We start from the raw sequence: 27614 nt of genomic DNA, 5'->3' as shown, positions 1-27614 counted from the left end.
AAACCAGAACGCGAAATTCCAAACCTCCCTAAACGTTCAGAAACTAGCATGTGGAAGAAGATGGATAGAAACCTCAGAAATAGCAAAATCTAGGAGGAGTTCGACATCGATTCGAAACACCGATCACGACCAGCAAATTTCGGAAAGGGTGGGAGGCAGTAGGTCGCCCTGCTGATAACAGACTTGAGATCCCTTAAGAGGAAGAGGCAAGAAAACCCAATTAGGCAGTGGATGAGGAAAAAGGGGGGTAGATTCGTTGATGACACACCCAAATCACAACGCAATATGCGTGCGCGTGGCCCTCCTGGAGTGTGCGTAGTAAATTAGGAATGAAATCAAGAAAATGAGAACATTTGCTTTTGTGAACAAGAAAACTATTTACCTCCCTCCTTTAAAAGCCAACCCACCCAAATCTCAGAATACGAAATCTGTTGGCTTTAGACTGCGAGCAGTTAATTCAATTTGGCTTCAATGCAATAAACCGAAAGCTGCAAAATGTGAAGAAAAGAACTTAATGGACGCAAAAAGGAGTCTTTTTAGGGAATTCAAAGGAATGCAACATTGAGGCAGAATAAAAAGGGAGGATAAAAAATGTGCATCGGATGCACACAGTCAGAGGCCGATTACTACCTTTCGTTGTGAGAAATCGCTTTAAGACCTAACCGAAGCACAATATCATATCGCAGACTACCAAAATTATAAAGACCGTAGAAGGGATTGCACCAGTGGTGCACACAGTACAAGAAAGTGACGAAAAGGAGCATCTTTCTTGTCGATATCGTTACCCTAAGTGAAAAATGCAAAATACTGCCAGTTCGCTGATCCAGTTAGAGTTAACAGCTATTTGACATAATCTATCACCGATCAACCAACCTGCTGTACTGACAAAATCGACAAAGTAGTCTGCACCATATAAAAAATTGTGCACAGCCCTCACTCTAACAAAGTTTGATTAGAGAAAACAAAGTAGGCATCGATCGTATTTACTTGACTATGAAAAGCTGTAGATATCAGGTGGCAGTAGTCGAGTTATTCACATCCCAGCCGCAGACGACAACACAAATTCAAGCATTTTCGTAGCCCGTTCAACAACAACCGAGGAGGCTAAAGGTAAAAAGACTGTTTACTTAAAAATATTTCAGTAGAACAATTTTTATAAACACAAGAACAGTTACCTTGCCATTCGGATGGTATGGAAAGGGGAAAGGTTGGGGATTCAGGTGGCTCGCCTCCACTGTCGATTATTTGTTGACACATGGACCGGAGACGATCCACCACGGCCCCTTGCACCCCTGCCAGGTAGTGCAAGAGGAGTTCAAATGTCTCTTCATCGATCTGAGGAGGGAGTGAGGAAACAAAAAATTGAACCATAAACTTTCGTAATTTCGTATGGGAGAAAGCTGTTTTTCGGTTGAAGATGAGGAAATTTCGTTGACAGTACGCCATACAAAACATGCATGGTCTTCTGGGCACGAAGCGGTGCAAGGCCTTAGGATCGTCTTTAAAAAAATATTTTCATTTACTTAACGAGCGTTGCAATAAAAAAGATAAGAACTGTTCTCCATCATAAGTCAGTCCCTCAGAAAACGGAATAAAAAGCACAACGCATTTTTATTAGCATATGTGAAGAAAAAAGAGCAACAAATTGACAAGGTGTCTGTCATTTATTGCTGCATGGTATGAAAGTGGGGGCCATGCATTAGTTTCGCAGCCTCCAAAACAACTTTCCCTTTTCACTGTATATAAGTGTTAGCGGGTAGTTTGTCCACTCACAATGAACATTGACGAAATGTAAGCTTGACGTCTTGACCTCAAACTAACGTACCGAGTACGACACATCAATCTCCCTTATTATAAAAAATGGGAGAAGGAGAGGGCGGATCTTCCCTCCTTGACGTGAGACAACTACTTTTCACAGGGCTATTACCAAAACTGAGTATCGTAAACTATTTCTGAATGGCGCTTTTTACAACTTTTGAACCAAGTTGGGATTCGCAAAGCAGAAAATCTCAAGCCCCATCATTCAGGATGGACGAACACTTGATGAGATGAGGGTTGCTTCAAAGTAAGAGAAAAGCAGTAGAGTGCAAAATAGATGTACCCCTTCGAACAAGAACTGCCAAAATGCGGGACCATCCCCGTCTCCTAATGGAGTGGTGGGTAGGTGTAGTAAATAAAAAAACTCACAAGAGCAGGATTGAAGGCATGCTTGATGAGAGTCAATTGTGCAACCTTCTTGTACTTCCACGTCTCCGGACTTGAGTACCAGGCATTAAGATACTCTATTGCCTCTGACAAATGCTGTTCTGCATTACGCTGGGGACGCAAGCGAGCCAACTCTCGATTGGCACGTCGTTTGCGCCGGGAGAGGGTCTTCTTGCGGTGTCGTTTCACCCACTTGATGCGTTTGAGAGCGTTTTTGGACTTTTTTGGCTTTCGCGACTTCGTCTCAGCAACATTCTCATCTGCATCGTTCACTTTTTCAACTTCTGGAAAAGGAAAGACGAGTAAGAGGTTGCGCAGACCTTGTTTACAACGTTCACTACCGATGTTCCTTACATCCCAATCAACCCGTGAAAAATTCAAAAGTTTGCATCTGAAACACAGGCAAAGAACGTCCTAATTCCCATCAACTGGTTTACTGATGTGAAAAAAAATCGGCTTCCTTCCATTGGCATCCAACTTAAAATTCAATGTAATATTTTCGGTCTTATGCAGACCGATTCTGATTCTGATGCGCAGAAGAATGGACAAACTGCCATTATCGGGAACGCTACGGTTGACCGAATTGCTCAACAGCTGAAACAGCCGATCAAAATATTTTGCTGGGGAACAAATCGGGGAAATTGTAAAGACAAAGGGGGGGGGGAGTTAGAATTAAATAATGTGTATTTACTTCCTTTAGGGGATTCCTGATGATTAAATCCAAGCAAGAAAACAAAGAGATTTGATAATCAAGCAGTAAACATCCGTGGCACATCACGAATGAACGTAATTGGGAAAACAGATCTCACCAGAACCCTCCCTTGAAGTTTTTGCGGAAAGAGGTGGAGCCTTCAAGATTGAAACTTTCGGCTTGCTTTTAGATTCTGTCGATTGACTCCCCAGAGTGACCAGTTTCTTAGCAAATTTCACTGACTTTTTCGTCGTTTCTGGCTTTCCCGCCTCCACGGATTTCTTTTCTGGAAACAAAATAATGAGGAATTTTACTACAAGGCAATCCGGTAGTTTGTGGTCGTTTCGAAAGAAACTAAGGCATTAATTCCAGATGAAAAACAATAACGGCAGCAGAATGTATCATGCTTAAAAAGCTACAATAGCTATTTAAAGGAAAAAAAATCCACTTTCAGACTAAGTTGTCACAATGAAAGTTAGTAATTCCATAAATTTACATTAGAAATAGAGCAAGGTACCTCCAAGGTCAATCCTAATTTACAGGGAGTAAAAAAAAAAACAATAAAAACATACTTGACTTTTCAACGTCACCAAAACTGACACGTTTCGATTTATGCCGCCGTTTTGACACTTCCTCCCCATCCTCAATCGAGTCTGTTGCAGCTGCTGGCGAACTTTTCCGTTTCTTCGTAGGTTTGGAAACTTCAATTTCGGCATTAACCTCAGTTGTTCCTGGAAAAAAAGAGGATACAAAGCTTCCTTCAGTTGATATCCATAGTCCACTGTAGATTTAGGCAAGGAGGAATTTTAGACTGGAACTTTAAAATTGAGTCAAAGAATATCGCAGAAATAGAGGAAGAACAGCCAGACATCAGTTAGTCAAAAGCACGCGCCATCTTTGGTATAGCTTGCTGCAATGACTTCTTGCAGTGCAACTTGTCTGTGTGCATCGCTGTGAGACGACCGAGTCATTCTGCCAGTACGGCACTCTACGTCTATTGTATTCCCTACTACCCTCCTCTTACTTGGAAGCGACCCTCATCTCATTGAATATCCATCCATCCTGACGGAGGTAATTCGAGATTGTCTGCTTCACGAATCCCAACTCAATCCCAAAGCTTCAAAATTGCCGTCCAGAAATGGTTTAGCACACTCGATTCTGCTGGTAACTCGGTCCAAGGCAGTTGTTTCAAGTCGAGAAGGGAAGACTCCCCAACCCCTATCCTTGATAACAAGGAAGAATGTGCGGCAATTGGCACGTTAATTGGAGGCCAGGAAGTCAAGAATAAAATTGGGGAACTCATTAACACTTACACCAAGGGTGGGAGGGGGAAAAGTTGTGGTGGAAGCAACTAAGCAAATGGGTCTCCCTATCATTATTATGCACTGACAGATGATAGACGATAAGGCGGGAAGACGGAGTCGTCCATTTTGGATTGTTGGCTGACTGAAAAACTTGCGATGAAGTGCAGCATTGGAGCTCTCATACTACAACACACAACACATTTGATTTGTGCCCGTATTTGCGTGCTGCAGACACAATTGTTCGTCTACTGAAGGCCAAGTAACTATAACTTCCACCTACCCACTCAAACTGGTACTATTTGAAGGTTCGCAATAAGATTTCTTCTTTAGAAAGAGCCAAAACTGCAAATAAAACATACACGTGAAAGTATTTGAATTTTCTTTGAAAAGGTGGAGGGAGGGGAATATTTTCACACCTCATCCTTCTTATCAGTATGATTCATATTTCTCCAAGTTGTTGGTAGTAGTTTTAAAACACTACATGATCACATGGGGGATGGGTAAGTGGGAAAACTGAGACGATAGGAGAAGTTGGTAGGGCCAGGTTATTCCCCTCCCCCCTCAGAGGTAAGCACTGTAGGAAAGCTACACTCGCATCGAACAGGTACCTCGTGGGGAGAGGACGATAAAGTAGAAGTTTTCTACTACAACAAATCGCGCCAAGATATCTGGTCACTTTGCAAAAGAAGCGGATTTAAGCAGAAAAAGCCTTACGTGAATCATTCGCCTCTGCAAGTTTTGCACTTCGCTTTCGTCCGGAGGATTGCCTATCCTCCTCAGCAGCTTGGGGCCCTTTATTGAAATCCAACAACTTTTTGTGTTTTTTGGAAGACTTCAATACCGCCTCAATTGTCATCTTACCTTTCTGAAGAAAAAGGCTAGAAATAGAAACAAGTCTGACTGTCGAACTGCTATCAACTCTTATGAGGGAAGCCCATATTTATAGACCGACTAAGGACATTTGCTTGCAAATTAGTGATACATCAACCACATGGATAAGGTGACCCCTTCTGCTGCATGGTGAGAATTGTAGTCATCACACTTAATTGTTGAAATACTAAAAAGAAAACAGAGCATGCAAGAAAGACCTGTATTTGGCTATTTGCTGTACATTCGGCAAAATAGGAAGGCGGATCGGAACTGAATGCCACCGGAGCGGAATTGCACTACGAGGGGCTAAAGAAGGAATGTATAAGTAAAATAACGGGATAGAACTCGCTTTTGAGTGAGACAAGGGGTAAATAACGATAACCACGACCTCGCCAGACGACGAAACAGCGTTTGAGGTCGGGATGAGAACGACTTTATTAGATTTCAAAAAGTCTAGCGATTCATTATGAGAGAAGTAGTAAATGGTCGCGTCTAAACATGCCACCAGATTCGCCCAATCTAAGCGCTCAGCTCCCATCTAGAAGTAAAGACGCCCACAGAACTTGTACGCGAACTACATCGAAGAAAAGTAGTTCTCCGTCACACGCCGAGTATTGTGAATAGACGCGTTCCAAGAGGACAAATTCGTCTCTTTTGACACGGGTACTCGACGTGACGATGAAGTCATCACTCTCATAAAGCCGCCTACTAATAAGTCCAAAATCATCGGACTAGTGGGAATGGATAGAAAGGCCCTTTGAAAGAATCCAGTTCCACTCCAGTGAAACTCTTCGAAAAAAGGCTTTAATAAGCTCGTTACTGGGATCTGGATCAGAGGCAAATCGACCACTACAGTCCAAATATCCCATGGCTCTATTTAATTTATTCGACTAAGAAAGTAATTAACTTCCTCACACCAGTAACGGACCACATATATGGTATTATCTTACACAACCAAACCGTTTGAGCCCGGTGATGTGGTACAGCACAGGCTCATCAAGTGCACATCTCGCATACAGGCGACACTCCAAGAAGCTTTTACGCTTGCAATAAAGCCGTCAACCCACTTCAAGGCCAGCATTTCTTAGTGTTCTGTTTGCTTGCAAGAAGCGGTCACTCTGATTTACCGTAAATTAGCAAATCCTTACTTTAGGATCCTATTTATCCTCTGCCTTCATGAGTGCATTTCGTTCCAATGGCAACGGAAACCCTGCATTAATTCAACTCAACTCGTAGTCATTGGAAGCCAACTTCGCCAAACTTTTCAGACAGATACAGTCATGATTCCAAGAAATTAAAAATCTTACAATTAGTCACAGAAACGCTCCTATTAGTTAAAGTAGCAACGAAAAGTGAGTTACTTCCTCGCGATCCTGTCTGAAGCCGTTTAGGAATAAAAGGACTAGGAGGGAGTGGTGCTAATGGGGGAATCTGTACGTGCCTGCATGAGTTGCTGGACGTGAAAACATGGGTAATGTATTTGGAAAACTACAACTTGAAATGGAAGAAATGCTTCCTGATTGGCTGCTCCTCTACCTAGCCTGTTGCTGTGGCAGCGGAGATGGCTAACAACCCTTCAGCGCATCCCGCACATCTTATTTTCCCTTCACCAGTGGCTCCCTGTTGGTGACCGTTTTTGTGTTGACTATCAGTATATATCGAGCGGTGTGATAACATCCGATTATTACCCCACTTGACACCTATCAAGTGCCACAGCAATCCGACACTTATTTATGTGGAGAAACCGTGAAGAGACTACCCACACACTTACCTCCAACATGTTATATGTAAATAAAAAAGGAAACATCGAAACACGGCAGAACCAATCAAGACACGTTCAAGTCAAGTCGGGACCCCCAATTTTACACGCAATAAAGACACCGTCTTAGTGACACTACAAACAGTAATAGGCGCTAAATATAGCCAACGCATATGTCGTAGACTAGTCCAGTTGTCATTAATCAAGGAGTCAGGGAACAGTAGTAGTAGTCGCATACATGAAACAACGTATGGTGACCAGTGGAGTTTCTCATTAACGAAGACATCGAACCAAAATTCGCGGATATCTATTCCTACAGAGGCCTTCCACCACAGTTTGCATGGTGATGGGAGCTCGTCCACTCAGCAGCGGTGTTAACGCCTCAAAGACAGCCGGCTGTACATCTGTACGTTAGGGGAGATTGAGGATGTGGCAATTCCGTTTCTATTCTGAGGCAGTAGTTATCGGAAACATAGCGTCAACACCTAGATCTCCTGCCTTATTCTGGACGCCTGATCGGTGCGAAATCCATCCTATGGTGAAATGGCACAAGAGGCGGATCTTTCTGTGAGAACGGCAAAGATTATAACCGCGAACACTTGCTGCTTTGGAAGTTAGCTCACTCTCGATGTTCTACGAAGAGTTAAGCAAGGTTATAAACCTTTCCATGCGGAATCTGCCATCTGAATACTAGCTAAACGCTGTCGGGATGAGTGCATGGATGCAGCGGCGGGAAACTGTGTGGAAAAAGTAGCAGCAGTTACCGCGGCTGAAGGCATGCATTTGGGGCATTTGGTAAAAAAAAGCTCAAAAGACAAACACATTGGAGACACATCTTTTTTTAAGAGAATGCAACTTAAAAGCATTAATACCGATATTGAACATGAAAACTCGTTTTCGATTTCAAAAAGGAAGAGCAAGCTGGACAGTACAAGAAAATATTGAGCAAAAGCAGAAAAATTAGTGCAGCACAAACCAGTTCCAAGAAACTTCAGAGTTGAAAGATTAAGCAAGACCGTGAAAACAATACATTTTCAGTGAATTGGTGTTTAAATGTCACAAGGTGTGAAAATTCTTGGGATGAAACGCTAACTGGAATGGGATAAAAAAGGATTCAAAAGGGCAAGAAATCATCAAAAGAGGGGTTAGATGTAACTTTAGAAAATACAAAGTACTATGAGATGGACAAATTGTTACCTCAAAGGATACTCATAGTGTGCACTGCAAATCTTGAAAGCTTCAAACTACTTTAAAGAAAGAAATTCATTCCTGGCGTCCGTCTCGGTTCTTAAAACTGAAATTGGGTCGAACTAGTGGATAATGATGACATGAAAACAAGCACAGCATAGTACATAAGACTAAAACTCGTTATCTTTGCGAAAACCTTACGTGGCAGCATTAACAATTGTTAATTATAACTTGGTTTCTTCATTAGGGAACCGAAAATTTAGAAATTAAAGTTTAAAAGCATCTCACGAGGGTGTATGAACAACTGCAAAGAGGCTAGTTGATGTCATTCGCCACTAGGGAAACAGATGAAAATAAAAGCTATCAAATCAATTACTTACGAAACTGGCCTTCTAATGCATGGACGGGATGGAAAAAACAGTTTTAACTCATAACCATAGTTTAAAAACACAATAGACGGCACGGTTGGCACTAATATTACAATGACAGAAGGGGGAAAATACAGACTAGTGGATTTGTTGCAAGCTTCATTAACTACCGGGTCATTTAGACGCGGAAGAATAAGTCAAACCAGCTAATAAACAATAAATTTTTACAAGTACAAAGTAACAGTTTATAAAGTATGACAGGGTTTTCGAAACCTGATTCCAAGTGTAGTGTAATAGTGGGTATTCTCTACCTTTACTTGAGTAAATGGGTGAAAGAGAAGGTTCAAAGGGATAAACTCCGCCTGCGAAAAAGATCGTTCGCCCAGGTTCGGGGTCAGTTGCAAACCAAAAGGCCGGCCACGTCAATGGCCACAATGAACGCAACACGACTAGTCGCTACCCTATCACCTCACTTATCACTTTGGCTGCTAAAACTCCTCATACCCATCTAACTGCACCATTTGTTGTTGCTGTTGTTTGAAAGGAAAATAATGCAGTCTAGGAGGTCCCAGCAATCATATCTACACAATCGACTACGTGAATTGAGGGAACCGATTTCACAGAATACTTCACGGTCGCACAAGAGTTGACCAATTAGTTGCAATCTTTATAACAACATTTAAGTCGAATTGTTTTGCGGAAGATTGGGACCTATTTATTCATTTATAATTGGAGCAAACGTGTGGAGACTACGGAGTATAGAGGTTCAGGATGAAAAAGTTGGCTAGATTCAAGTCGAACGAAATGTTACTAATTAAGCATAAGTAAACAAAATGACTCACGTTGTTTAGGGAAGAGCATCCTACAAGAATTCAGGGATTTTTATCACAGCGCCATCCATTTCATCAGAGACTATAACTTGGCAACCAAGTCGAGAACTGCCAAAAAATAGGTTTTTTTGGTTGAAAATAATACAAACGACCCCATATAACAAGGCGAGTAGAGTCAATAATCATAAAAGACTTCTCAAATGTTTTAAAAGCAAAAACAGAACAGAAGACTTAAGCAGATGCTTTCAAGAAAGAGGTTTGATAAAGTTTCCCCTAAAAACCGTTTGTAAAAGACGTAGTAAAAACACTAATTATACCGTAACAAAGGATGTATCACAATACACAATTCATTCTAAAACAACTGGTCGATAAAGCATCAAAAAGCAAAAGTTGTAAGTCAAGAATTACACAAATGACTGGTGAGAGTAGTTTTAATCAGACTTACGTATCCGTTATAACTGGAGCTAAGTCCAACAAATCTGTTTCTTCTTCAGAGGGTGGATTTGGGAGCTTATTATAGATGTCATCACTCAAAATTAGGTGACAGGTTGAACAAGCAAGCTCACCCCCACAGGCACCTTAACAACGTAGATGAAAAAACGAAAGATTACCAAACCCGTCGATATCAAGTTCGTTGTCTAAAATGACTTCGAGAAGAGTATCACCAACGTTTGCAGGAACTGTTTTTCGAACACCATTGCAAAGCCACTCAAATGTCAGCTGTACTCTAGCACCACAATGACTTCAAAAGGAAGACATACACATTTGAAGAATCAGTTGAATATTGTGATGCTGCGTGCTTTTGAAAGTAGTTTGAACGCATAAAGTGTGCTGCAAAAAGGCGCGAGACGCGCTGCAGCGGACGAAACAACATGCTTGTATAAAAAAACGAGGAATTTGAGAAATGCGGCAGAGGCGTTCTGGCCGCAGGAAGTATAAAGTATGTTCAGGGTCAAAATGACATGTACTTCTTTAAACCTAGAAAGAACCACTTACAAGAACAAACATGCAAAAGAAATATAAATTCACGAATTTACGGAGACAATCATGCGTCGTGGCACATTTTGGAGTAAAGTGAACCGTACAACATTGCTATTTAGGGTGATAAATCTTGTTACAGACACAAAGAAATTTTCCTCCAAATTAGATTTAGGGTGGTTTATGTGCATGACGAAACGGCATTTCGCTTGAGCGCACCAAAGAAATTGACTCAACATATGGAGAAACGCAAGGCGAAAGGTTCCCGTGATTCTGAAGAACCGGGAGCACCCTTTCGTTAAAGAAAGTTACCTCAAAGGGCGCAATATGCTTAAAGGCGCTCTTCTTACGTGCTCTAAAGTGACACATGTTACTCGTTTATTTTGGAAAATAGAATTTTTATGGAGAAGGAATGCATTAGATACTTAAGTGGCGCAGATGGTCAAGTGAATAAATCGAAATTACGTATAAGCACACCGGTTCCACACCAACCATATAAAACAAGTAAAAATAGATTTTTTGAAAAGTAATAGCAAAAGGGATGCGGTTTATATACAAATGAGAACCTTTCTATGGTCTGGAAGTGCTAGTAATTTCCACGATAGTGAGTTCGGATACCCAGACTTATTTTCCACAATCATGCGGGAGTTGCAAAACATTTTAGGCATTTCTTAAAACTATAGTAAGTATTCAAGATCCTAAATGTTAGTTGAAGTTTACTAGAAGTTGCACGTTTTCTGTCTTTATACCGACTGTTGCCCAAAGCGCGCGTCTCGGTGAATGTCTTACTTTTGATGTCAAGATACTGCCGTAGCTTTATTTCCAAGGCTGTTGAATCCATTACAAAGTTTTCTAACAATGCAAACGCAAAACTATTGGATTCCTCTAGAATGTCTTCGCTCAAATCAGTTTTAGATAGTAACCGTCACTTTGACATAATAAAATCATCCTACGAAAAATTGGGTAGCTGTATTCACTCCAAGATAGATACATCCGTGGACAAATTTTCTTTATTATACGACAAAGTATCTGGCAGAGATGCTGTCAGAAAAGCCGGTGTTGAGCTCTTACAGGTTCACAAGGTTAAGCGTTCACGTATTCTAGGCCGAACAAGATTTCGTGGCTTCACAGCTGCAGAGGCGAACGCTCCAGCAGGCTTTGTTTGACGTGCAAAAGAAACGCAATGAAGTAAATAAGCAGTTGGATGTCGTTTCACGTGCTGATGACTCCTTCCTTTCCTTGATCACCAAGGAGCACGAAGTGGGTGTTGCATCCACTTTCCCTTTTTATTGCTTGCTAGAATGGCCTATTTCTAAAGGGAAGAATCCATTTCTTAAATCCAGTTAGCTCGGGAAGAGGCCCAGCTGGCATCGCAGCATCATGAGGCTGATCTTGTTGAACGCGCTACGTACGAAAAGTTTACGAGTCTTTTGCGTTATATGCATGTAGAAGAACGGAACTATGATATGCGAATGCGTCAATGGGCACTCCTTGGTTCAGTAATCGTAGGATTCTTTTCTGCATTCGCAACATGGCTTCGATTCCACACAGCACAATCTGTAGGTCTCCCGTATTTCTAAGCTAAAAAAATTTCTAATTTTTCGGAGTTTGTTGGTACCTCTCTCATTATTATCTGCTCTGCTGCCATTTTTTAGACTGACTTGCGCGACAGTGTGGAAAAAGTCGGAGAAGTTTATACCTCCCAGGTGAGTTTCCCGTTTTCGCTGCACTTTAATCCGCTTCTTTCCAATGTATTTTCTTAATTTTCTTTTTTTGGTTTCGTAGATGGAAGTTGCGTCGAAGCTAAATTTGCTCTGTTCAGCACTTCAGAAACAGGTATGTCTACCTATTTTACATGAACGGAGGGTCCTCTCGTTTCCTCTTATTCGTTTTTTTTCCCAATTAATCTGAAAAGTAATACGAGGTATGTAGTTTTGGGGGCTGGTTTTTGCACCTCTAGTCATTATCTACTCTCTCCCAATTTTCAGGGTGATTTTCACGACAGTGTAGAAAAAGTTCAAGAGGTGTATTCTTCTCAGGTTAGCCTTTTGCTCTTGTTGTGCTTTAATATATTTCTTAATTCGCTTTCTTAATGCGCTCACTTGTTTCGGCTTCTTAGATGGAGATCGCGTCGAAACTGAACTTGCTTTTTGCAACACTCCAGAAACGCGTATGTCTACTTATTTTAAAGGAATGGAAAATATTGCAATCGCTATTTATTCGGTATTTTGAATTTAGTTGGAAAAGGATAGTGAAGGACTTCAGCCCGTGGGATCGTCATCTCCAACTGGAATATCAGTTGTCAACACAGAAGAGATGAGCTTTAAAACGAAGCTTTTATGTGTAACCTCTGCTTGTGTCTTGGTCTACGCAATTTGCTGGCTTTCCCGTTAAGATTATGTAGGCCCCTCTAGTTTATTTATTTTGTCCATACCCGTGACAATCCAGTGCGTTGTATATTTTTTCCAACAAAATATGATACTTCTTTCCGTGAACAGTGGCTGCTTGGGAAAGTTAAGTCGGTTCCTTTGTAGAATAAAGGAGTATTTAACATTCTTGTCGTTAGGGGGGAATATTTAATTTTATTTATTTCTCGCTATCCAAATCGGCTTCTCTTAGAAAGCTTCGATAGTGCCACCGTAAACTAGCACAGAGGGTGTTTTCAAAACTAGCATGCTTCTTACTTGGAGCCGCGGTACTTAAAGCGTCATTACTTTTTTGGTTCAAATTGAGGGACCAAATTGGGGAGGGGGCTAGCGAGCGTCCCACTACCCTAAAGGAAGGAACGCTTCAAAACAGCAGTCGCTACCTTACTAAATTGGCATGTGGGCTGGAAGGAAGGTGTACAGCTTTTGCCCCAGTAGCCGGAGTGTGGCTTTCGGTGGGTTTTACTTTTCGCCCAACAAGATGGACCAGTGACCGCGGAAATCAGCTGTTTGCAGTCGATATCTCCGCGTCGTAGACGTAATGAGGATTTTCAAATTATCGATCCGCCACTCGCAAAGTCGACAACTCGACACTTTCGGAACAGTCTCGGCTGCGTCAACTGCAACTGCTATCTTTCAAAATGGTGAGTTTTTCGCAAAGTGCTCCTGCAAGTGGTTGCTTAAAATACTGCGTACATTTAAACTTTCTTTTTTTAGCGTGAATGTATCAGTATCCACATTGGCCAGGGTGGTTGTCAGATTGGAAACGCCTGTTGGGAGCTCTACTGCCTAGAGCATGGAATCCAGCCTGATGGTCAAATGCCTAGCGACAAGACAATTGGAGGTGGAGATGACTCTTACTCGACATTCTTTAGTGAAACTGGTGCTGGAAAACACGTTCCTCGAGCAATTTTTGTCGACCTAGAACCCACTGTTATCGGTATGTATACGCGGAATACATCTTTATCCACCGCCCATACCTTTGTCTTACTAACCCCTTCTTTTGAAATGTATAGATGAGGTGCGAACCGGGACTTATCGTCAGTTATTTCATCCCGATCAACTTATTACCGGGAAAGAGGACGCAGCTAACAACTACGCTCGTGGGCACTACACAGTAGGGAAGGAAATGGTGGATCTAGTTCTCGACAGAACTCGCAAAGTTGCAGACCAATGCACTGGTCTCCAAGGTTTCCTCATATTCCATTCGTACGGAGGTGGTTCAGGATCTGGATTCACTTCCCTGCTTATGGAACGGCTCAGTGTAGATTACGGAAAAAAATCGAAGCTGGAATACTCCATCTACCCTGCACCTCAGATCTCCACGGCTGTGGTTGAACCTTACAACGCCATTCTTTGCACACATTCAACCATCGAGCATTCAGACTGCTGCTTCACGTTTGACAATGAGGCTTGCTATGACATATGCCGGTAGATTTTCGTGTCCGCATTTATGAAATATACTTTACATGTATCTCTTAACTGACATCACCCTTTCTAGACGCAATCTCGACATTGAACGTCCGACTTACACCAATCTGAATCGCATTATTGCTCAGGTGTGCAGCTCACTAACATCATCGCTGCGTTTCGATGGAGCCCTGAATGTGGATGTCACAGAGTTTCAAACAAACCTGGTGCCTTATCCAAGAATTCATTTTCCTCTAGTTACTTATGCACCTACTGTATCAGCTGAAAAGGCCTACCATGAACAACTCACGGTTCCAGAACTTACTAATGCCTGCTTCGAACCAGCCAATCAGATGGTTAAATGTGATCCACGCCACGGAAAGTACATGGCTTGTTGTATGCTCTATCGCGGAGATGTTGCTCCCAAGGAAGTCAATGCTTCCATCTCCACCGTAAAGACCAAGAGGACCATCCAGTTCGTCGACTGGTGTCCAACCGGCTTTAAGGTTGGCATCAACTACCAACCACCTACTGTGGTTCCAGGCGGTGATCTTGCGAAGGTTCAACGGGCACTATGTATGATCTCCAACACAACAGCGATTGCGGAGGCCTGGGCCCGTCTGGACCACAAATTTGATCTGATGTACGCCAAACGTTGCTTCGTTCACTGGTATGTCGGTGAAGGCATGGAGGAGGGCGAGTTTTCTGAGGCTCGTGAAGATCTGGCAGCCCTGGAGAAAGACTATGAGGAGGTAGGACAAGACAGCGTGGAGGGCGAGGGTGAAGAGGAGGAGGAATACTGAGGTAGAATTTGGAAGGAAGGATGGGCTGAAATACTGCAAGATGCTTTTAGGGAACTGCGGACAATTTTTCAATCTACTTCTGTGCAGAAGGCTTGCTTTTTGTAGTGAGTTTACACGAGGATATGACATAAATAAAGACATGCAAAGCGAATATCGTGGGTTGTTTTCCGCTTATGACTCATTAATATGGTGAAGGGGGGTTCGTTTTTGCCGAAGTGGAGCTAGTGATCGACAGACGGAGGAGCTTGGATAGGATTCATATAGCGTCGTCGCGATCGGTGGGGTGATGCGCAGGACGTCTCAGCATCGTTGTCCATCCAAAACAAAAAGTCGGTGCTTCAGAAGGCACAATTATGGGGCCTTGGGCCTCGTCAAATCAAGCTACCCTGAACCTGTTCATATCGAACCACCTCACGCACTCCACAAAGATACCTCCATGAATGAACACGGAGGATTGGTAAATAAGGTGAGCCTCGCATTTTTCCTAACGACCGATACTTGAATTCATGCCACTGGGTAGAACGAAAAGCTAGCATACTAGAAGTCCTTTTTTCTACTAAGAGGTCCTTAAATCAAAACGAAATTCTCTAATTTGGTAATAGAAACAATCCTAAGGAATATTTCATGGAAAACGCTATCAACACCTCTTCAGCTGGAGCTATTTACTACTTATTCGATAAGTGGTTCTCTCTCTTTATGGTTCCGAAGAGCCGCAGCACAAGTGTCCACATCCCAGCGTTGGAGACGACAACTCAACAGTCACGTGTCGAATCAATTGTCAGCCACGTGAAACGCGATTGATTGGGATTCAAAGGAGCGCGACTGAGAGAGCACTGTCGGAGGACCGTCACTGAAGAAGTTGAGGCTCGTGCAAAATGCGTGAAATTGTGCACATTCAGATTGGCCAATGCGGCAACCAAATGGGTGCCAAGGTAAGCTCTCTTCCCTTTGTTTCAAGCCCCACACCCTTCCTCTCCTCAGTTTTGGGAGGTTGTCTCCGATGAACATGGCCTGAGCGCCGACGGATTGTACAACGGTGACAGTGATCTTCAACTGGAGCGGATCGGTGTCTACTACAACGAGGCCACAGGTAACATCCCCACTTAGCTTGACAGCCCACTTTTAGGTGGCAAATTTGTGCCTCGAGCCATACTCACTGACTTGGAGCCTGGAACAATGGATGCTATTCGATCAGGTCCAGTTGGAAATCTCTTCCGTCCCGATAACTATGTGTTTGGAACCACAGGGGCTGGAAACAACTGGGCAAAGGGCCACTACACTGACGGTGCTGAGTTAATCGACAATATCATCGATGTCGTTCGCAAGGAAGCTGAGTATAGCGAATGCCTTCAAGGATTCCAGGTTGTCCATGCTCTTGGAGGCGGTACAGGAGCTGGGTTGGGAACCCTTCTGGTTACTAAAATACGAGAGGAGTATCCAGATCGTATTATTTGTTGCTTTTCAACTGTGCCTTCACCTAAGGTATCAGATGTGGTCGTAGAACCCTACAATGCTACTTTATCCTTCCACCACTTGATTGAGGGGACCGATGAGACCTTCTGCATTGACAACGAAGCCCTCTATGACATTTGCAACCGGACTTTGAAATTAGTAACTCCAACGTACGGTGATTTGAACCATTTGGTCAGTGCGACAATGTCTGGGGTGACTACTTGTCTTCGATTCCCCGGCCAGTTGAATGCTGATTTGAGAAAGCTTGCGACAAACATGATTCCCTTCCCACGACTACACTTCTTTATGCCTGGATTCTCACCACTAACCAGCCGTCATTCACAGGCCTACAGAAGCTACTCTGTTCAGGATTTGACCCTCCAGATGTTTGACAGCAAAAATATGATGGCTGCATGTGATCCAAGGCATGGAAAGTACCTCACTGTTGCAGCTATGTTTCGAGGTCGTATCTCCATGAAGGATGTCGACGAAAACATGCTGAATGTGCAAAACAAGAACTCGGCATACTTTGTAGAATGGATCCCCAATAATGTTAAGACCGCTGTCTGTGATATTCCGCCCCGTGGGTTGAAAATGGCTGTCACATTTATCGGAAACAATACGGCGATCCAGGAGATATTCAAAAGAGTTCGGGAGCAGTTTATGGCGATGTTTAGACGAAGAGCCTTCTTACATTGGTACACTGGTGAGGGAATGGATGAGATAGAATTCCAAGAGGCACAGACGAACATGGATGACTTGAATAGTGAGTACCAGCAATTTCAGGATGCTGCTATGGACGATGAGGTCCAGATGGAGGCACCTGCTGTATCGTGTGGTTAAAGTGAACAGAAAAGGGAAAATAAAACAAAACGCACACACACAAAGTTGTATGCAATACTGCATATAAGTGACGGCTTTGAGTGTTTCATTTTGTGTGGATGTATGATTTGAGAAAGATGTCATGTCTTTCTTTTTTTCTTCGCTAAAATACATTTCCTCTTGACCCAACCGTTTCTTTTCTCTGTCACCTACTGCTTCAACTTCTTTGGAGCTATTAGAATTTTGGCATGAACCCAGTTAGACAATGTCAAGATTTTGTGCGGCTATTTTAAAAAAACAGACATTTTCAGATTATTTGCTACGATCTAAGGGCTTGAGTGCTTTGGATATACTTTTTACACTCTACAGTAAAGTGGGATAGCCAGTTCTAAAATATCTAAGGAATTTGCCCGCCACGGAAATTATGATGAACAAAGGACCTTTCGTTACTATGAATCTATCAGTAGTATAGGTTGGCAATTTGTAACTGAGGTTATTTTACAAGAAAAGTAAAAAGCTGAGATTTTATTGTTCTCCCTGCATTGCGTACCAAATTTGAGGGTGTTTTAAGCCCTGCTATGATACATTATGATGCTAAATGACAAAATTTTAAATCCAAGTCTATTGATTACTCATTCGTTTGGTTATTACATAACGGTAACTACGACCTTGATGACAATATTTTGATTTATTTGTTTATAAGAAAAGCCACTTCGAATTCGGATGCTCCTGACATAACAAGCAAAACCAAGTAATTCACAGCCCATAGGAAATTTGTCTCTCTATTTACAGTTCCTAAAAGCAGTAATACAGAGGGGGGGGTAAGATTTGCTTAAATGGTAAGCCGGATTGGGTGTTTTTTATGGAGCATCCAAATTACGCCGCCACTTTTGACTTATCGGCATCACAGAATAGCGCACTTCGGGGAGTATAAGCTGCGTTTACTTAAAAGATTTACCGGGACGGCTAAACCATTCTTGAAAGAACCGGTGCAAAGGTCCGCGCATGTGTAGAGATGCGCAGAAGGATTCGTTTCTTGTGTAATTTATTCACAAATCAGGTTATGCAAGGGTCAGGGACCTATGATTAGGTGCGTTGCGGGGTTGAACTGAATGTGCAAGGGATGAATGCCGCGTTGGAGGACTGACGTACAAATGTACGGTTTGTCGTCTTTTGAGCCTTGACATCGCTCAAACTCCTTGCAGGGTACCCATCACCATACAAACTATGACCAAAGATCTCTGTGATATTAGATACGTGCCTACGTTGGTCACCACACATTCTCTCTTGCGAGGAGGGTTTGCGACTGTTCCCTGACTCCCTGACCGGTAATACCTGGGCCAGCTCACAACAGACGCGCTGACTGTGGGTGAAACGACGCGTAAAACACGCGCGGCAGAAAGTTTGTACCTCTTCTTAGTGGATTGAAAGTCCACGGTATGGTGATCTCAAATTAGCAGCACTTTTAAACTGTTAATCGCATTAGAATTTTCTGTTTAATATACTCCTTCATAAATTAGCACGAAATGAGTAAGACACTCCACCACGAAACAAGGACCGGAGGTATTGTAGAACTGCTAATTTAGTAAATCAGTAGACGCCAGAGCTCAAATATGGCTAAAGAAGGATTGAGGATGATTAGTCGAAAGAAGTAAATAGTGCCAATTTTTACTGAGATCCGAGGAGACGAACGAGGAGTTTTTCGTAGTCGCCAGACGTATCATCTTTGATGTCATCGACGAGATCTCTGTTGTACCTTGTGAGGTAACAATTCTTGATTTCCTTCATGTCAACCTAGTAAAGCAAAAATTAAGCAAGTAGAATGTCTTTGGAATGACACAATGACGGAAAACTGTTGATTTGCGAAATACCTCGGAGCGCCACACAATGAGACGCATTAACTGGTCATCGTTGGTTCCAGCACCGCTTAGACCGTCGTTGAAGTGCTCGGCAAACGCCATAGGTGTATTGGTATTGGCAAGCACTACATTGGACAACAGATAAATACGCACGATATTGCTCAAATCGGATGTCTCAATGATTGTTGGTCGAAGGACATTCTTAATACTACACTGGCTGCCACCACCGATGGGTATAATAATAAAAATTAAAAGTGGACTGAGGAGACAACTGAAGCTAAACCAACCAGTAAGGTGAGGAGGAGAAAGCGGGCAATAAGGCTAAAAATAATGTTTACGGGTGGACAGTTTGAAGTTGTTGTAATGAGAACTTACAGGTTGTCAAGAGAGCTCTTCTGAAATCGCCCTTTGTTTCACTCGCGATGGCCTCAACAAGTCGTAGTTTGCTTATCTGTTAAGAAATACTATTTAGAAAGTAAACAGACGTATCCCGGAACTTCCATTTTAGTGGTATAATAACTTAAGCTAATGTCAGGAAAAGCTTGAGGCCATTTTTTCGTCCTTAGTAGGAATTTCGAATTGAAACGAGTAAAATTAACACTTTTGCTGCCGAGAACTGTCTTGTGGCAAAACTGACCACCACAGACCAGATAAGTTTTCTATTGTGATATGACACTACCAGTAGCTAGTCTTTAGATGAGGCCCTAAAAAGGATTTGAAAAAGGCTAATACAATTAAATTACCCTCATTTAATCCTCCTTAATGACCCCAGCTATAATGGAGAATACAAGCTGTCACATATTTGTGACACCGGACTTGGGTAATAAAGTCATGGCACCATATAATCCGTTTCTTACCTTTTCGTAGGCCTTGCTAATTGCAATCAGCTGCCATGGGCTTCTCGTGCACAAAATAGTAATAAAGGCCTCCTCATCTGTTCCGAGTCTCCTAAAACATAAGATGAAATTATGCTTCAACGGGGTGTAATACACTTATTTAAATGTAGGACATATTTCCATATTTCGATAACTCTTGATAGCCTACTGAATAAATGTTCCCCCTTGACCACAGCATTACCATAACTCAAGGACATCTTGGGGATGGGACATGAACTTCAACTTAGACAACTAATCGCCGATTAAGATGCACATTGTTTACAGCAACGCCCTACGATTCTTTCATCTCGTAGTTGCTACTGATTCAGTTATCAGTAGCATCACCAGTGTTGTGGGTTTTTTAAATCCCACTTAAGAGGTAAACCAAAAAAATTTGTTGCTGTAAGTATGATCACTAGGTTCTACCTAATTCTCAGTGACAAGCTTACTTTTCGCCAGCATCGTAGAGCTTTTGAGCGTCCGCTTCAGCAGCCTTCTTGTCGATGATTGAGTCAATTCCGCGATTTGCAATATCTTTCAACTGTTGTTCCGTGGGTTCGTGGCGTTGAGCTGCCAACAGGGCCACCAGTATGCGTTTAAAATAGCCACTGGTGTCGCCCACGACGTCTTTTTCCAAAGAGTTCTCATTGGCTACCCAGAGAGGAAAAAGGGACCCTAGGAGCGTCTTCATCGCGAAATCATTGGGAATCCAATATCATTTTAACAATCGTAATGCCAAATACGGGATAGCGTAAAATATTGTGCAAAAGATATCAAAGAATTAAAATAAAAGTTAACGTTTTAATTAATTAAGTTGGTCTTGGAGCTATCGTGCGGAAGTGAGCCGAATTTGATCAACTGTGGTTTCGGAACGGTGCACGAAGTGTTGCAACTGCAAGCTAAAATTACACTCAAAACCACCGCATTTCGGGATCTTTTATTTAGTACAGAACTAGAATAGATTATTTTTCTAGTTGGTATGAACGTTTGACATACCAGCTTTTCCGTGATTTTGGCACACTAAAAGGGAGGAGAAATATGTTTATAAGAAAGAGAGGAGATGGCAGCTTCAAAATGCAGTCAAAACACTCACCCTTAGCGTATTCCTTTTTAAGTTCTTCGATTTCAGAGTTGGTTGAAGTACAGATAACTTCAATGAGGGCCAGCTCGTCTGTCCCAGCTCCATTAATTGCGTCGTAGCAAAGCTGCGCTTTAAGCTCAGGAATGGTGTAGAACATGAGGTCTACCAATTCGCCGAAATCACCACTCAGTTCACCCTGAAGTTTCTCCCTCAGATCCTTCAAAAGGAAAATAGGGGCTCTTTGTTAAGGGCGACTTATAATAACTGTTGGCATCTAAGTCACCAAAAGTCATTCTACTTTCTTGGGTAAGCTTAAAAACTAACCTCGCCGTAGGAACCCTTGTAGGCCTCCGCAATTTCAACACGTTGCTGACTGGTGCGAGTTCCCAAAATTTCAATGATCATAGCTTCATCGGTGCCTGAATTGTTTAAAAAACAAAAAATAGTGGGGAAATATATGTTCGTCCAAATGATCTGTTTGGGCTCACATGCAAGTCAGAGATTTACCGAATTTCCAACAAAAACGTATTAGTTCCTCACAAAGTTATTCGCTTCCCTGAATTGGCACTTTTCTTCGCCTATCAACTCTGAATTGTGTAGGCATCTAACCAATCAGAAAGCCCCCCGCGTGCACATTCACTGACCCCATTTAGAGGTAGAAAAACTCAAAAGTTGCTTACAATACCTGTCGTTTTGTGGTTCCTGATTTATTATCTCACTCTATACGCCAGAAAAGAGGCAGTCAGTGTAATACACTAATTGTTTGTTTAATCTCGGTTTTTACTAACGAGCCACTTTGGGGCTCGTCCTCAAGGAAGTCTCGAGACGCTACGTTTATTTCACTCAGGCAATGCAGTATGTGCATTGGCGCCATGCCACAGGCTAGACAAAATTGTTGAAATCGTTTGCATTAAGCGCTTTCATACATCGGTGTTGTCAGAATGTCTGCATTGGCACTCGTGTGTTTGTGTTTGTAATCCAATTACCCAGGAATTCGGTGATGGCGCAAGTATACAAGGGGCCTTGACAATCACAAAGATGGTGAATTGGTGTTGGTATATGCCGTGACCATTTGACTGCTCTCACAACACTACTGTGAGATGAATTGCAGTACCAACAAATGCTGTATTTCTACATTTTTACACCAAGTAAAAGAGTTCTTTCTGCGGTAAGGGAGTCCACTGGTGGCCTTTTGGTTCCGATGAAAAAACATTTTGGGGACTATTAAGTCATATAATACGAAGTAGCTCATGCCCTCGATTCGTGCCGTATTCATACTACTATTCGCAATTCCTACTTTATTTCTTGAAGTTCCATCACTTATCTGTAAACCATGATTTGGGAGAAGATATGTACACTTATAAATGAAAGAGTTCTGCCCTGCAACAGAGAGGTGGAAATGCCCGAAGACTTTTAACTATTGCCACAAAGAGCCACGTGGGAGACCCGGAAGACTGTGACTCATAGAGGCGAAGACATCTTTATCCAAAAGTACATTTCTTAAGAATAAAAGTATTAGTATCAGAGAAGGTTATTCTTTTGAAGACACAGTAGTTAACTCATCACAGACTGCAACTACTTCCCAATTTATTGAAGTGAGCCAAACCTAAAACCTCATTTTTTCGCTTGATTGCAAACAAAAGCCTTTTTCTGTGCTACGTGGTGGAAACATCGTCATGATATCAGTATGATAAGTAAATCGTTTGTTTAACTCTCGGTTTCGGTAACGGGCCATTCAGGGGCTCCACCATTGTACCTCCGCCGGGCAGGCTGGCCTCCGGGCCGTGCCAGTGGTTCCAAGCCCTGCTGCACGTTGACAGTACACATTCTGCCCGAGTTTCATGTCTTCTTTCGTGTCTAGGGTCATCTCGGGGCGCTACATTAGCACTCACTTTCAGACATTACCAGCGTTATTTCAAACAAGATTAGTTAAAATGACTTCAAAATTCCTTTTTATGGAAAAAATTGCTGCAACTGTTACATTAATGCTAAAAATGATTATAAAAACTTAATCATTCCCAATTTTGTCCTTAAAAAATGAATATTTTTGTGGATTTTTAAACGACAACCCAGTTCAGGGATTCGGACCAATTGCAAGTCCAGAATGCTGTACGTGCAGTCTTTTGTGTCTGCATCCAACACAACAGTTTTTATTTAGCAGCTTGCAATTTTTCAAAAAAAAAACTTTAAATGTCTTACCCATTCCGTCCATAGCCTTTTTAAGGAGTTCCACATCACTGTTTGCATTGAAATTGGGGTAGGGCCTCAAGGTGGGATTGCATGGAAGACCACAATTGGTAACTTTGATGCTCATTTTTCAAACACCTTAGATTTGTTTTGTAATTTCTACAATGCACAAATTGTCATCTCAGTCCAAAATGCGCAAATAAAGGAGAAGGTAGCATTTTCTTTGGTTCCCCTACAAGTGTTTAAAGTCTTCTCTGTGAAAAACCAACTGACCAAATGTCTATTTCACTTTCGGGTAAAACAACTACATGTGTTAAATTGTCGCAATTAGCAAGAATTTGCGTTCAAGAGGGTATATCCTTGTCAAAAAGACAAGTTCTTAAAACTAATGGTCTATGTGGCCTAATAATCTGGGCACCGATTTCTGTCATTTTAGAGCTGGACTTTGTTGTAATGCCTCGGAATTTTGCCTGTTTCCCACTCTGGGATTCAATAAGAGGTAATTTTAACCGTAGTGAGTTAATTGCTCAATTACAAAGGCATTAGCTGCTCACATTTTCTTTTAGACCGCCTCTATCACATATTCCTCATGGGTGACACAAAATTTCTCGACGTATTGCATCAATTTTACAGTTTTTGGCTTGCCTAGCACCATATACACTAGAACTTTCAGGTTGAAGTTGAGACAGTTAAAATATGCATAAAATCCTCACCTGGCGGTAGAGAAGCGAGCGTAGAGCCGACTCGATGAGGCGAGCGCACTCAACAAAGATTGTGAGAAGTGTGTGTGTGCTCTTCAAGTACTCTCCACTGCCCGCATCTAAGTCTACAACGCACCAATCAGCGCTAGGCAGCGATGCCTTGAGCGCTAGCACGTCACCAGTCCTTTGAAGCGGTAGTGGCATCTCTATGGATTTCGCATGAATTTGTTACTTTTTTATGAGAGGAAAATGCAACATTCATAGGTACTAATGCCTAAGTGCACATGCATTTGAGTCTACTCCCATACCCTAAAATGAAGCGCCAGTTCCATTGAGTTAGTCAACAATGAAACGGTCTGCTACAAAACGCACCTCCTACTCGGGGTGTTGTTTACTTCAATTGGGGGAGTTTTTTGAAAAGACTTCAGGTTTTACTTGACCTTGAAGTGTTGGTAGAAAATAATTCTCTTTAGAGGATTTAGGCAAAGTCAGCGTCAATGAGGAGTTTGTGGATTGTATTCACCGACGCTCAAGCTTTAATCTTCGGCTCATCGTTGGTCTTCACTCCTGTCTCATTTCAGCCCCCTCCACCCACTTGGCTGGTAGACTATTTTGAAGGGGTGGAGCAGTACGACAGAGCAGGTCTCCTGGCCCACCCTTGTCTTGTGGAAAACATTTGTGGGATTGTTGTCTGCACTGTTGCTCGAGCTCTTGAATGGATTTAACCGGTATTTAAGCACAATGCATTTTGATGCTTTGTTTGACAGAAGATCTAGCGATGGCATATCTTCAAACTCTGTAAAAATATTTGTAGTGAATTGGCGGAGGAGGCATTTACTCCCACCCCGCGTCACAAATATGTGACGAGTGTGCTTTACCATTTAATGAAAGCAAATGATGTAAATTTTAATCAGTAAAGTAGAAACGGGGTTTTCTTGGTCCAAGAAAGTTATTAACACTTAAAAATCTTTTATTTTTTTGAGGAGTTGTTGTGATTCCCTTTCCTCTGAGACCTTGGTAGCTAAGAGCACTTACTCTTCACTGCACCCTATTTATTTACAACAGTCTTGACAACAGGCATAAAAGAGGTTATATTCTTTGCCAATAGGGAAAGAAGATGAATTTCGGTATTAGCAAATACATAAATTTACAAGAAAACTTCTTTGATTAACTTCTACCCATAATTTAATTTTACGCAAGGTTTTAGGTCTAAAAAGACAAGAATATAGCCCTCGGTTTAGCCACATGCACAGATCCATCTCACTTTCATTTCCCAACTGTCTATTTCACTTAACTTGTGAAAGTCCAACGTCTCCGGCAAGAAGTGGTTATAATAATCACCGGGAGAAGCACGAATGAATTACGAAGGAGGGGAATGCGGTAGCATTTTCAACTGTTTCTGCTGAAATGAAGCTCCTCTTGCAGTTGAGTTTCTCAGTCGTGTGAGATATTACATACTTCTCACCTTCTTCCATTCTAGATAATTTCTCCAAAGGAATGCATCTGACACACACTCGAGTCATGACGAGACCTCAGTCGTAGTCGTTTGACCTTCAGCAGTTAAATAAGTCCTAGGGAGTCAATGTGTCATGTCTGAAGTCCCGCACACACAAACAATTAGGGAACGGACTTTAGGGAAGAAGTATTGCGAGTCTTGGAAGTGTAGAGTAGTGTGGTAAGTGAACGGACATTAAGGTAGCACCACTTATCACTCGGCCACTTACCCATTCACCCACCAAACAATACGCTCCCAAAGTCGCATTTTTATGCAGGTAAAAGAAGTCAAGAACAATCATCGACTGGCTCTTCATGGTTGATATGGAAATGGAACTCAGCTCCTTACCAACCGTTGTGTTCAGCTTCCTCTCTCGGTTTATAAGGGCTTGAACACCTTCCCCATAAATCATCATCATCATCGTCTTTAGTTTTGACACTTTAATCTCGACCGGTTTTAATGAGTCTCGTGTGTATCAAAAGCGACAAACGACACAATATCCTCTGATCAAGAATTTGAGGCTTTCTCCTCGAAATACTGTCTCCAGCAATTATTTATCTGGACTTGTTCTTCCAAGTGATGAGTTTTGCTACTTCATCTCCTTCAAGAGTCGCACAACTAGTTTAACACGATGATAGTGGATTCCAAAAGTTTATTCATTTTAGTGGTGTTAATCAAGTACAAAAAGTAATTCTAGCAAGCTTATTTGATCTTTCGATTTGGTTTTGATAATAATTACCCAAACTCAGTGTTGGTAAAAATCACTTCTCTTCCAGAAATGCGTTGTTAAAAGGGTAAATGCACAGCTTCCGCGTGATAGCGGCTTAAGCGATACGAGGTCCATCAAACCACCGCCACTGTGTAAGCCCTTCCAACCAATTTACCCATTTGTAAGTAAGAAGGAACAGTATCTTTGGCTTAATCAGACCTGCTCCTTACTCTACGGTAGTTAAAATATGTTTGTGTTCCATTACGAAGTCTGAGAACGTGGAAATTTTGATTTAACTTGTTTCGAAGAGCACACTTTTACCAGGGCTCTCAGTGCTCCACTATGTATGTGGGTGAGTCAGAAGCAGTCTTTGGGTCATGAAATAGTCTCACTCCTATTTGTGTGATTTACGCTATTGATCTCTTCAGACGTTGCCAACTTAAGTACTGCCTTTTCACCCATACACACTTACATGCACACACACACTCGAAAAGCAACACGCAGTTTGTTACCTTTTCAAGATGTAACGCCGACTGTCTTCCCTTGTTGATCTGATGTTTGCCTTTGCGAAAGCAGAGATGAATAAATAGGCGGTTGTTTTGAATTCGTTAATTGTTTGCTTGTTCATTAGGTGATTCCGTTACCGTTTTATAAAATCAACTCGTGCAATTCTGCCTTGCAGAAGCACAAAGAAGGGTGTGAAGTAAACCAATACCAATTACTATTTCTTCCACTTCTCTATTGATCCGCGTTTATCCAATCACTTGTTGAATCACAGAAATCGATAAATATGACCAATCAAATACAAGGTTTAAGTGTTATAGGTAATAAGCAAATTACTTAAGGTTTGTGTTTTTGAACGGGGTGCTAAGTTGATTCCTCACTATTTTCAACAAAATAATTTCAAGTCACCTGAGAGGTTGATGGGTGCCTTTGGGTTGCAATTAGTGTTTTTCTCGATTATGCGAATTTCGCGAATATGTTAAAATGGCATTAGATTAAGCAAAATTTCTAGGCGTCTAACTTGCGCAAACAAGCATACTAGACAGCTAAATCTCGTTCCTCGTTGACAATTTTTGTTCAAAGTAAACTGACGCTGCCAGTTGCTCTGTGATACACTAGCTGTTTGTTTAGCTTTTGGTTTTGGTAAAGGGGTCACTTAGGGGCGCCACCAATATACCTTTACGAAGTGGGTTGTCCTCAGGGTCATTCAAACCTATTTTACAAGTCGAATATATATATATATATATATTCACCCGGAATTTCATGTCTCCTTTCTTCTTTAGGGAAGTCAAGGGCTTTACTATGCTATGCCTTCCTTTCTCCATGAATGGCTTTAAACGAACCCAGGGAAGACTGGTGGCACCACACTTAAAAATGGGGATAATTGAAACGCATTTTATTAAGTGGTAAATATGTATCTAAACAGTGGCGCGATTTTTACCGAGAATAATTTACGAAAAGTAATTCCTTTACATCAAACGTAAGTGTGGAGGTTAATACTCATTTTCTGAAGAATTATGCGCATTTACGGGTTGCCGAGCCCCAAAACCTGCGGTTAAAGAATCGCCTTAAAATTATGGGTTTTACTTAACTGCATA

General features: G+C 41.9%; 5 protein-coding genes across 5 annotated transcripts; 2 read left to right on the top strand and 3 right to left on the bottom strand. All coding sequences in view use genetic code 11, as the record gives it.

Annotated features, from left to right (window-relative positions):
- Positions 1-89: 89 nt before the first annotated feature.
- Positions 90-6850, bottom strand: EGR_00679 (hypothetical protein; the record flags this gene model as incomplete). Its single annotated transcript, XM_024489928.1, has 10 exons — positions 90-192; positions 1038-1104; positions 1176-1335; positions 2188-2489; positions 3015-3182; positions 3469-3627; positions 4915-5065; positions 5447-5608; positions 5649-5801; positions 6842-6850. 10 exons carry the CDS (start codon positions 6848-6850, stop codon positions 90-92), a joined length of 1434 nt encoding a protein of 477 aa, XP_024355925.1.
- A 632-nt stretch (positions 6851-7482) lies between these two features.
- On the bottom strand, positions 7483-10038 carry EGR_00678 (Adrenodoxin; the record flags this gene model as incomplete). Its single annotated transcript, XM_024489927.1, has 5 exons — positions 7483-7818; positions 7860-7917; positions 9661-9793; positions 9827-9942; positions 9977-10038. The coding sequence occupies 5 exons, from the start codon at positions 10036-10038 to the stop codon at positions 7483-7485; spliced, it is 705 nt and encodes a 234-aa protein (XP_024355924.1).
- A 949-nt stretch (positions 10039-10987) lies between these two features.
- Positions 10988-14832, top strand: EGR_00677 (Tubulin alpha-1C chain; the record flags this gene model as incomplete). The annotated part of the gene is given in 13 exon segments (XM_024489926.1): positions 10988-11275; positions 11298-11453; positions 11537-11752; positions 11849-11899; positions 11979-12029; positions 12182-12232; positions 12313-12363; positions 12432-12582; positions 12598-12711; positions 13101-13263; positions 13351-13559; positions 13636-14050; positions 14121-14832. 13 exon segments carry the CDS (start codon positions 10988-10990, stop codon positions 14830-14832), a joined length of 2628 nt encoding a protein of 875 aa, XP_024355923.1.
- Positions 14833-15707: 875 nt separating this feature from the next.
- EGR_00676 (Tubulin beta-4 chain) lies at positions 15708-17127 on the top strand (the record flags this gene model as incomplete). Its single annotated transcript, XM_024489925.1, has 3 exons — positions 15708-15764; positions 15814-15922; positions 15959-17127. The coding sequence occupies 3 exons, from the start codon at positions 15708-15710 to the stop codon at positions 17125-17127; spliced, it is 1335 nt and encodes a 444-aa protein (XP_024355922.1).
- A 1647-nt stretch (positions 17128-18774) lies between these two features.
- Positions 18775-24013, bottom strand: EGR_00675 (Annexin A8; the record flags this gene model as incomplete). Its single annotated transcript, XM_024489924.1, is given in 11 exon segments — positions 18775-18900; positions 18978-19090; positions 19341-19416; positions 19823-19913; positions 20290-20491; positions 20837-20860; positions 20934-21138; positions 21246-21340; positions 23121-23230; positions 23245-23267; positions 23822-24013. The coding sequence occupies 11 exon segments, from the start codon at positions 24011-24013 to the stop codon at positions 18775-18777; spliced, it is 1257 nt and encodes a 418-aa protein (XP_024355921.1).
- Positions 24014-27614: the final 3601 nt, after the last annotated feature.

The sequence above is a fragment of the Echinococcus granulosus genome (assembly GCF_000524195.1).
Source record: "Echinococcus granulosus chromosome Unknown EG_S00002, whole genome shotgun sequence".
Classification (NCBI taxonomy): domain Eukaryota; kingdom Metazoa; phylum Platyhelminthes; class Cestoda; order Cyclophyllidea; family Taeniidae; genus Echinococcus; species Echinococcus granulosus.
This window is presented reverse-complemented; position numbering and strand designations above follow the sequence as displayed.